The following is a 10,677-nucleotide window of genomic DNA, read 5'->3' as shown; positions in this document are numbered from 1 at the left end:
CATTCCTGCACAGAGCTAGCAATAGATTTCCTGTCCAAGACAGTTTAGCTATTAGCTTGCAAGAGAAGGGGGGATGTTAGCCCCACTTCTGTACCATTGGAGAAGGCTGAATTCAAACACCAGGATCAGGATAATTGCTGAATGGTAAGGTCTTGGGCAAAGGAAAAATGAAATCCTGCTCCAAAAAAAAGACATTCCTCTTCAGGCATATTTATGCTGTATCTATGCTGTGTTCTAGTACTTAATCAAGGGCTTGCAATGTATACTGTGATTCCAAGGTTAAGTTTAAATTAGCAATTAGAAGTCAGAATTTGAGCAGCATTATGCTGGATGTCACAATCACAAACATATCTAAGATCCATCTCATTCCCCCCATTTACATTTCAGCTATTAATTATTATTAGCTATTGTTAGCTGCTTTGTTTCCCTTTGAAATAATGAATATCAGCACTTGTTTATCCATTTCTTTTAATAATTCCCCAAATTCTCTTCTGACAGTTGATTGGCATGAGTGATTTGTTGCTTAAAGTATCATTTTTGTGACAAAGAGAGCTCGTACACCATTTTTCTTTTATGAACACGTTTGGCCTGGTAGGAATTTATTAGTGGTTTTATTTTATACTTTTTTTCCTTTAAACACTTTTCAGAGTGCAGTTATCTGCATCCCTGAAATAGCTATTAATGTGAGGTTTGCCTCTAAATAAATGGTAACTGTAACAAACAAAAGAGTGTGTTCAGAAATTAGAGCATTATGCATTTTTACAGACAGGTTAAATAGTGTATAGATAAGAGGCAGCTGATTTTAGTATGAGAGAGTTCTTTGCTTGATGTTGCAGGGGGGACTTTTTGTTTTAAAAAAATGTTTTTAAGAAGGCTCTCACAGACATTACAGTGGATGTAGACATATAAGGACTGAGTGGAACAAGCTTCCTCACACAGTGAACTCTTCACGGCAGGAACCATTTTGTTTTACATTTGTATACTTGGCACAACATTGCCCTGTGCTAGTGTCCTCCAATCTGACTCACTCTTGGATAGAAAATCCACAGAGAAAATTTTTGCATGGTTACAAAAGTTGTTCCAGAAGACAACAGTGAAGGGGTTTGAAGCTGGCATCCTTGCTAGACTGGAGAATTGAGGTGCAGAGTGAATTTAAGTCAAAACTGGCAAACTTCCAATTTTTTTAAATCAGCTTGCCCTGCTTATTTTGACTAGATTTAGACAAATGTGATTATATATATATAGCAGAGGAGCTACTTCCTAAGCTCAGGTAGCAGTGATGGTGTAACTTAGAAAATGCCCAGAGTTCATATTGCTTTGGGTAAGAGAGTATTTTTGTTTTTTTTTTCTCCCTAAGTATTTTGGCAGCATAAACACTTGCTAATCTTGTTATTAATAATGCCTTAACAACTTTCTTGTGACTTAACATAACTCCTAAATCTTCCTATTGATTGTGCAAGACAGTGTCTGTCAGTCTAACTAGGATCTGCCATGCCTTTTTTGATTTCTTTTTCTTAATTAACTTTGAGCGAGATTTTGGTGTGTGTGATAAACACAACTCAGTGTAGTGCTGAAAGTAGATTGATTCTGCAGCTTAAAAAAAAGCTTCTTCATTAATTTTAACACTAGAGAGATCATCTGAGTGTCAGTTCTGATACAACTCCCTATTTTGTATGCCAGTTTCTGCTGCCACTTTTGTCCGAATCTTCCTTCTTCCAGAAATGCACGTAATTTACGTTTCAGTATAGTAAAAGAGAGACCTTTGTTATAATCATTAGTAATTTATTGCAATGTCTAATTATTCTTACAAGTTTTTTTTTAAGTCAAGAAACAAAGTAATGTCTTACTTCTAATTTGAATATATCTGGTTTCTTCTTCCATACATATGTTTCCTTTCTCTGCTAAGCTAAAGAGCCCATTTGCACTTGATAGAATGGCATTAACTCTGCAGTCAAGGTACCCCTCTCTCTCTCTTTTTTTCAAAACTTGACAAATCAAGCTCTTACTAACTTTCTCTCCATAATTAATTTTATCCAGTCCTTGGGGGCTTGTTTTGTTTTTCTTTTTAATATCTCCTCTTCAGTTGCTGTTTGTTGGTTTATTATCCCGTTTAGAAAATGAGGCAGCAGAACTGTATGTCGGTAACAGCATCAGTGAGGTGGAAGTCACCTTCCTATTGCTGTGCTAACTGGAGGTCATTGGTCCTCCTTCTACATCACAGCAGGGGAGACCACATTTGTTACTTCTGTATTAAACCTTTAAACCTTCTGAAAACAGAGTATCCCTTGCTGTCCATCGATGCTTGTTTTTTTACTGTCTTAAGCCCCATCTCCTTTGAGTGAACACGACTCAGCTCAAAAAGTAAATGAGATTGATTATGAGGACTGCTCTGTTTTCTCTATCTTTTCACTTTCCGATAGTCTATCATTGGTCAGTTTATCAACATTAATTTATGAATCCTTCTACATCACAGATTAAAATATTAAATAACTTTGATCCTGGTCTGGTCACAGAGGAAATCCACCAGAAACATATGAAGTGATAATTTCCTATTGTTAGATTCATCATGCGATCTTTATTTTGGGAGGTCTCTTTCTAAATGAGTGTCATTATGATATTAATATGGCTTTAATTACAAGCAGAATAATGTGAGATTACACAAATATTTTAGGAAAGACTAAGAGAATTTACCTTTACACAGATACATTTGCCAGTTAAATGTGTAATTGCAGGAATAATGAAAGTGAGCGTCTTCAGTTGTTTTCCTTAAAACTCTGTCAATTAGCAATGACAAAATTTGTAAATGTTTCTTCTCTGAAATTCGTGTGCATTTTTTTACTACTTTGCCTGTTGTTATTGTAACTTAGTCAATACTTTCCAGGTCAACCCACTTGCCATTTTTAAACATGATTTTTCCACTAGCACATATTTACACTTTCCCAGAAATTTGTGTTTTATTCACCACGGGCCAACAAGTTCCTTAACAAAATTGTTATGACCCCTAGGCACAATTTCTCATGGCCTAGTGTTTATTAATATTGCCTGAGTGCTCCACAATACTTCTTTATGCTATGAGAGACAAATCAGAAAGACAGAAACTTCAGTCTGCATCATGGATAGGAGTCAGGAGGTTGGCCAGCTATGTGCCAGTGCAGGGAATTTGACTCAGGAGCTGGGTTTTATGTTGGTTTGTGTATTTGTTTTATATCTGAAGTTGACTTTCTGTGGAGTTTCATGGAAAGAATGCAGAAGCCTAGAGATATTTTAAACTGGCTTGCACTATTTTTGAGTAAGTCAGAAAATCCTTTAATAGCTCAAAGTACAAGGGAAAGGCTTTCTGTATCTAAACCAGAGCCTGCAGTAAACTGTCACCTTCTGTGGCTGTTTAGGTCTTTTCTAGAGCTGCACCAGTTCTGATGTCTAAGTGTTCATGTTTACTCCAATCCTTCACTTTGTGACATTGTTTTAAAGACTGTCCATTGGCTGGTTCCTGAAACAGTAGAGGGATGAGGAAACAAAATGGATAGCAAATTATTTTATTTGGCTGTGATTGGTGAAGTCCCAAACATTCAGAATACCCAACTGGAGTAAGCAGTCTGAGCTTTCTTGTAGTCATGAGAAAATAAACTTGTTACAGGTCATGAAGGGTTTTTGCAGAGGAAATACCAAATATTTCATTGAAAGGCATTTGGCCCTGTAGCCCCAAGAGTTGACTGTAGCTCTAGATCATAGAATATAGGTCTATTGGGGAGTTTCCTGGACTTAAGATAACTCATCAGGTTTTACCTGTTTGCTTTTTTTTCCCCCTGGTTTTCTAAGACAATGAGTTTTCTACAGCCACACACTCTGTAAGCCTCCTCTTATACTCCTGACCAAGCCTGGCTAATATTTTTTTTAACCACTGGCCAGTTTCACACTAAGTCTTATCAGTCCACAGGTTAATGAAATCTAGTGGCTAAATAAAGGAACATGATTCATATTATCTCATTCCCCCCTCACTCCTCCACTGAGGGCAGAATAACACCATTGCATCTGATGGGAGCACCAGGCTCGGCGATCCCTGCATACTTGGTATTGCTGTTCTATATAGCTGCTGGAGGATATGAACAAGCTGAAGGAAACAGGATACAGGTCATTACTGCAGGGTGGTGGAAGTCAGGAGAAAAAGAATGCAGCCCTCAAAAAAACCCAGATTTCCTTCATCCTCCTCCTCCCAAAATAATTTCATTAAAATTCAACGCATATAAATATTCTGTTGGAAGGAGTAAGGCTGACATTATTTCATGAGGACTTTGCTTCCAGTGGAATAAACCAAATGCAGCTTCAATCAGACTTCTGCCACAAAGCCTGGCCAGGGCTAGATTCTACAACCAAAACTAAGAGCACTGAATGCCTATGACAATTTGAGGATTGTCATGAGAAAACATTAGAGTTTGCTTCTAGATTTTAGTATAACGATGGAAAATGAGTTACTGGTAGGGTGGGTTGTTTCTGTTGTATGTGCTGCACAAGGGAGTGTTTCTCACAAGCTGCTAACTTACATTGCTGCAGTGTGCTGTATGGAAAACAGTGCAACAGTGTGAGTGGTGAGGAATGACCCTATGTCACATTAGTCTTCAATGAGCTGAGAAGGTAGAAAACAGCAGAAACTAAAGTAAATGCTGCTTTGTTCCAGTCCCTTAAGGATCCAGTTATCCTTACAAGTCAGACTCCCTCTCTGCAATAAGGTGGCCAGAGATGTCCTTCACATGTATGTCTTTGTTCCATAGTTTATGTTCTTTCACAATAGCATTTTTAAGTTCTAATGTGTGATCTTTTCTAATCGTTACATGGATTTATACAAATTCTTAGACTGGAAATTATCTTTGGCTTGGTCTCCAGTTGTCTCTTTAAACCACAGAGACATGTGGATTTATATTTGCTAAATGCCTGCAAGAATACTTTTCTAGTGTCCCTCCTCCATTTGGAATGGAACTGCTGCTCGTGACATTTTTGGCACAGCCTGACTCATGAAGAAGAGCTGCCTCAGGGAAGGCATCTGGCTTGTCTTTTCACTCTGTGGTTGGCTGAGCACTGCACATGTGAGTGAGGGGTCACTGCTCCTCTTCTGAGATAGTTTTCACATCATTTCTTGGGGGGAAAATAGTCATTATTTAGAGCTTCTTGATCTTGTGGAGCGTGAGGGGAAAATTCATTTGCTTATAACCCTTGTGTGTGTCTGGCAAACCAAATCTGCTGAGAACCATTTGAATGTTTTTAATAAGATTTGTCATGCATAATAACATCCAGTTTTACAATGAGGGAAAATCTGAACGCCAAAAGCATAATTGCCATGTCAGAACTGAGGTCTAGTCTCCAAGTGGAGCCACTAAACTCGCAAAGTACTTCTGACAGAGGGGTGTTCTTTTCAAGGACCTTTCCAGGTTCTTTTCAAGGACCAATGTCACCTGTGGCTGTGCCATTTCCAGCATCACAAGGGGTATGTTGATCTGTCCAGTCTTGCCATTAATTAGGAGAGACTGTATGAAAGGTAAATGGAGGAAGAGGGGAAGGTATTACTGAGGCTGAAATAAGTGGAAGGTGGAGGCATTCTGGACAAGCTAACAGCAATGGGTGGAAATGCATGACGTCTCAGGCTGTGTCTAAAGGACAGGACAGGCTTTCTGGTGGGGAAGCAAAAAGCAAGCCCACACTTTGCCCTCACTTTATGAGGGATATTTGGAAGGGGAAAGTCTTGAGTGTTTTAACTGGGGTTCTCCCAGGCAAGCAAAGTACTTCGTTGTCCCAAGCAATGTAAGTGAATGTGAGGGATTAGGTAAACCACAGTTCTCCTTCCTCATCCTTCAGCTTGTGGGAACAGCTTCTGTTTGGATTCACAGAGTTTTAGTTTTTAAGAAGAAATTTATTTCCCGTGGGTCATATATTCCCTTGGTAACTACGGAGCTTATGTTGCATCCTGTTTCTGCAAACCCAATGAAGTAAAACTTTGCTTTTTTGTTTGAAAAGAAATGGATTTCTTGCAGCAACAAATTTGATTAGCACTGATATATTGGACTTTCTTATGGATGTTTTACAATGCGAGGCACTTGTTCTTGAAATAATTCAAAAAGAAAATGTCTCTCAGTGCCATTTTTAAACTTGGGCATGAAGCTGAAGTTCTACTTTCACATGTGGATGCTTTTGGGAGTGCTAGAGATAAGACTGAATCAAAATATTCCAGATGCTTATTTGACAGAAGCCCTCTTATTTACAGTCCTACACTGCTAGGACTTTTGGAAAAAGATCATCTGAGTGAGGACTTCTTAACCCTGCTGTAAGACAAAGAACAGCAGTAGAGACTCTGCTCTGGATCTTCTCTGCCTTCATCTGTTAACTGCTTTAGGACTGCAGGGACAGCTTTGAGTATCCTAGAGAACAGCAATAAGAGTCAATTATCTATCAATGTGTTTTTATTTTATTTGGCATTAATAAGGTTCCAATTCTAATGTTTAATTTTTAAGGACAAAACATCTTCATTTAACAATGATGATCATCTGTAGTAAAGGACTGGATGGTATGATGGGTTTTGTTCCTTAAGAGCACTAAGGTTTTTGTGAACTGCAACATAACATCAATTTGTTCTCTTTTTCCTTTGCATTAGGCACGCTGTGTTCACTTACCGTGGAGAAGGCCATGCCCGAAGATGGGGGCGAATACAAATGCGTAGCTGAGAATGCCGCGGGAAAAGCTGAATGTGCTTGCAAAGTGCTGGTAGAAGGTAAGTACTTGGCTGGATGTGGGAAAACCCTTCCTTAGCACTTCCTCCTTCCTCTCTCTATTTCCCAGTGCCAGCCTTTCTAAACTATGTACACAAAAATAAACTCTGCCCTCTTCCCTTCTGAACTTTTTTGGTCAGCACGTAATTCAGCGCTGACCATAAAGGAGCATGAGCAGAGACAGCACAAAGCCAAGGGCTCTGAATACTTCATGGAATAATCTATGTTCTCCTGCTGTCTGCTGTATCTGTACAAGGTTTTTAGAACAGTAAGTTGAATTCATGAAGATTTGCCTCTGGGCTGTATGCATTCTTTCAGAGCATGTAGGAATTTGGTGTGCGAGCCTTGGTACCAGTCTGCCTCAGAACTACATATGGCACATTTCTCAGTCCAGAACTTTTCAATTCTTTGCATTCGTTGACCTTTGGTAATTTATTTTTTTTCTAATCAAAATGAGCAAAAATAAACAAATTAGCAACTCAGCCACCCTTGTATGCCAGTCTTAGAAGGTGGACAGTTTGCTGACTGAGGTACCTGTTTTCAGCCTCAGTCATGCTGATGACACAGTATTCTTGACAAGTAGTCTTGGCCTTGGGCAAATGGTTTGTTATGAGGTTGAGAGCACAGACTTTCAAAACTGTCAGGGACTTTAAGTTACTTAAGGGACTTTAAGTAACCAAATGTGCTTCTTATCATCTCACCTTAAGCTGATAAGGGTAAGCTTATCCCCAAATAATTTGATAGTTTCCATTGTGACTAGAAAGAACATAAAACTAAAAAATAAGCCAAATAATGTAGATGTTGGGTGCTGAACCTTCGCAACTGTGTTATATCTATGGTATTTGGGGCAGTAGGCCTAGAAAAGAAAATTGGTGTTTGTTTTCCTGATGTAGAATGGTACAAGGTAAGAATATACTATGATCCTGTAATTCCATCAGTAAGGGTCAATCATAATGTAGCTGAAAAAGGAATTAATTATACAAATAATTACAATTAATTATATTGGTTCCCGTATTGGTACCTTCTCTGATACTATGGTCACAACGTCATCTAGCTTAGACATTTGATAAGCTATTTTTTATATTTGTGTAATTTAAAGCAATAAATTTTACCAGTGCTGAAGTTCAAAGAAGACTACCAAGAAGAGTCTTTAAGCAAAATCTACTATCCTGTAACACTTTAACTACCATGGATGCAGAGAGTTAAGGGATCAGATCATCGAGTGCTTAGCACACAGTAGTTCTCCAGTACTGCCATAGCATCTTTTAAATGTCTCTGGCACCTATGTGTTTTTTTTCCCTTTGACTTTGTCTTCTGATCTTCTTCAAGTAGTCACTTCCCTTCCTGAAGCCTCCCTTAGCATATTTGCCACTTCCAATTTCCTGCTATGCAATGCATGTTGTAGGAGGCTGGAGTAGACTTTGGCTAGTAAACTGTTGATCTTCGGAGGCTATCAGCTCACGACATATTCCTTGCATGATGACATGAATGGTGTTACATCAACTGTCTGGCTTAACCTGATATTTGTATCCGAAGTGTTAGGAGCTCACTGCTCCATAATGTTGGACACCAGAATGACCACATTCCTTATATTGATGCTAGATGCCTCATCTGTCTTTTCCATTCCCTACTAGCATGCTGCTTTGTATAACTGAGAAGAGGTTTTTGAGAATGGCACCACACCAAACTCCAACTATTTAGGAGAGACGCCACTTCATATCCCATGTCTGTGACTGGCAGAGGGCATGACAGTTATTTTTAAATTAGAATTGTGATCTAAACCAACAACTAAAATGGATCCCTTCTACTCACGCTGCTGTCAGCATCCCAGGTGCTGATTTTTAGACTCAACAAGTAACCATAAATATCATTACATTCTTTTTGGCCCTGTAGACTCAAATCAGATTTTTAGAATGTTTGACTTCAGTTGTCAAATTACCTCAGGGACAAATCTATAGAATCTGAGTGTCTGAACTCAGATCTAGCTCAGCCTTCTGCTCTGAGTTGTGTGCTAGGAGATTCTGTCTTCCCCGATTAAATTTTTAGGAAATTTAGACACATAAATTTTCACACTTTAGCGCCTAGAAGTTCTGTGACTGAAATAGGTGGTTCCATAATGCTTGTGTTATCTTTTTTCTGGTAACTAAATTTCAAACAGCTATCTCATGCACAAACCCTCTGAAAGCAGAATATTTGAAAGTTATAAATTGATACAGATATTGCTGGCATTATAATCCAGATCTGGGATCTTTCTTCCAAAGATAAATGTCAGGATCAAACAATCTAACAAGTGGGGCTTGTTAGGATTTGCATTATATGAGATGCTCGACCTGGGATAACCTTGCTGAAAAATGGCTGCACCTTCTATTTATATGTGTCTGTGTCATGTGGGATACACGGGGAAGGGAGCTTGGACTGGCTCATAGCTGTCGTGGAGCCTGTAGTGCTGAGCAGTTGCTGGATCAATCTTAAGAACAATGAAATCCATCAAACTTGAGTCCTGCAGTGGCCCTTCTGACATTTTCATTTAGGAATGAACCAATGTGTAATAATACCTGGTAGGAAAGATTTAAACACAGAGAGGAAATGCTACTTTTCAAAATGTGTTCATCTATATAGATCACATAGACAATGGAATAGAAGAATGACATGGCAAGAGATTCATTTGGATGAAATGATGCTTCAAATGTGCCTTTGTTTCCCTCTTCCATGCACTGCCTAAAGCAGCTTTGTGCACACTGTACTTTGTTCTATTCATTTAAAATAGACCTATCATCTTAGATGATGCCTCTTGTCTAGTTGCTTTCTCAGGTTCTCAGTGCAGCTGCTTTCATAAAGGGCTTCTCCCTCTCTGCTTGTTTTTCCTTTCAGAATGTGACATTCTCCAGCAAGTCTCTGCAGAAAATCTTCTTTTAAAACTGAAAGGACAGCAATTTCCTCTAACTTTACAGAAAGATCCAAAACAAACTGGTGTAATAGGCAGCTTTTTTGTTATTGATTTTTAAATATTTTATTATTTGTTTTGACTGCAGATGCCTCCTCCACAAAGACCTCAAAGCCTGCTGAGAAGAAGACCAAGAAGCCGAAGACCACACTTCCCCCTGTGCTGCCAACAGAGAGTAAGTGACAGTGATTTTGATTACTTCCTTTCCAGTGGAAACAAAAGAGTGCTTTGGGATTCTGTGGTCTTTCCCTTCTGTTGGCGGGCATAGTATCAGAAGCTTGTGCTGTTTCTTTAACCCTTGTGCATAAGTCATGTGACATGAGGTTTTGCCTTTTAGGGATTAGGAGTAAGTGCTTGATGCTATGAGTTCAGACCTAGCTCTTCTCAGTTTTCCATAATCTGCAATAAATTTATCACACATTAATTTTTGGCTGCCTCACAAAGAACACAAATCCTCAGGTAGTTTGCTTCAAGTTATGTTGTGCGCTGTGCAGACAATATACCAATTTACCATTAGCACGCAAGGTATCTTGACTGAAATGTCCTGTGGCATAATATGTCTGCGACCGTGGGGCCTGATACAGTCAACTTTACATTTCTTTTTTTAAGCCTAAATGCTTTACTTGCTTTTAATGCTTTCTGAAATAACATACCTACTATAAATTCCTATGTTTGCAACTGTGTCTACATGCATTTAATTAAGAGGAAACTTCAAATGGTAAAGGCAGCACAAAATGTCAGTTCAGAAATTCCTAATACCACTACTACTTTTGAAGTGTCCCTGGTATACAAATCAAACACTGGACTTTGAAAGTAGTTTATCTAAGATGCCCACCATGTGACTTCCTGAAAAAGATGTAAAGACTCAGTTCTAATGGAATTATGAAATAGTTTATACATCTCTCTCTAAAAAAAAAAAAAAAAGAGAGAGAGAGAGAAATAAACTATCACCTAATTTTTCCAGCATGGAACATTTTC

General features: G+C 38.6%; 1 protein-coding gene across 1 annotated transcript in view; it reads left to right on the top strand.

The window, feature by feature from the left end:
* Positions 1–10,677, top strand: part of LOC103773779 (myosin light chain kinase, smooth muscle) — a 97,303-nt gene that overhangs the window by 43,264 nt on the left and 43,362 nt on the right. The window contains exons 10-12 of the mRNA XM_008941159.1: positions 6,641–6,757; positions 9,788–9,874; positions 10,159–10,161. Of these exons, the coding sequence (XP_008939407.1) occupies positions 6,641–6,757; positions 9,788–9,874; positions 10,159–10,161 (207 nt within the window). The remainder of the gene's footprint in view (positions 1–6,640; positions 6,758–9,787; positions 9,875–10,158; positions 10,162–10,677) is intronic.

This window comes from Merops nubicus, unplaced genomic scaffold (assembly GCF_000691845.1).
Source record: "Merops nubicus isolate BGI_N331 unplaced genomic scaffold, ASM69184v1 scaffold9790, whole genome shotgun sequence".
In the NCBI taxonomy this organism is placed as follows: Eukaryota; Metazoa; Chordata; class Aves; order Coraciiformes; family Meropidae; genus Merops; species Merops nubicus.
This window is presented reverse-complemented; position numbering and strand designations above follow the sequence as displayed.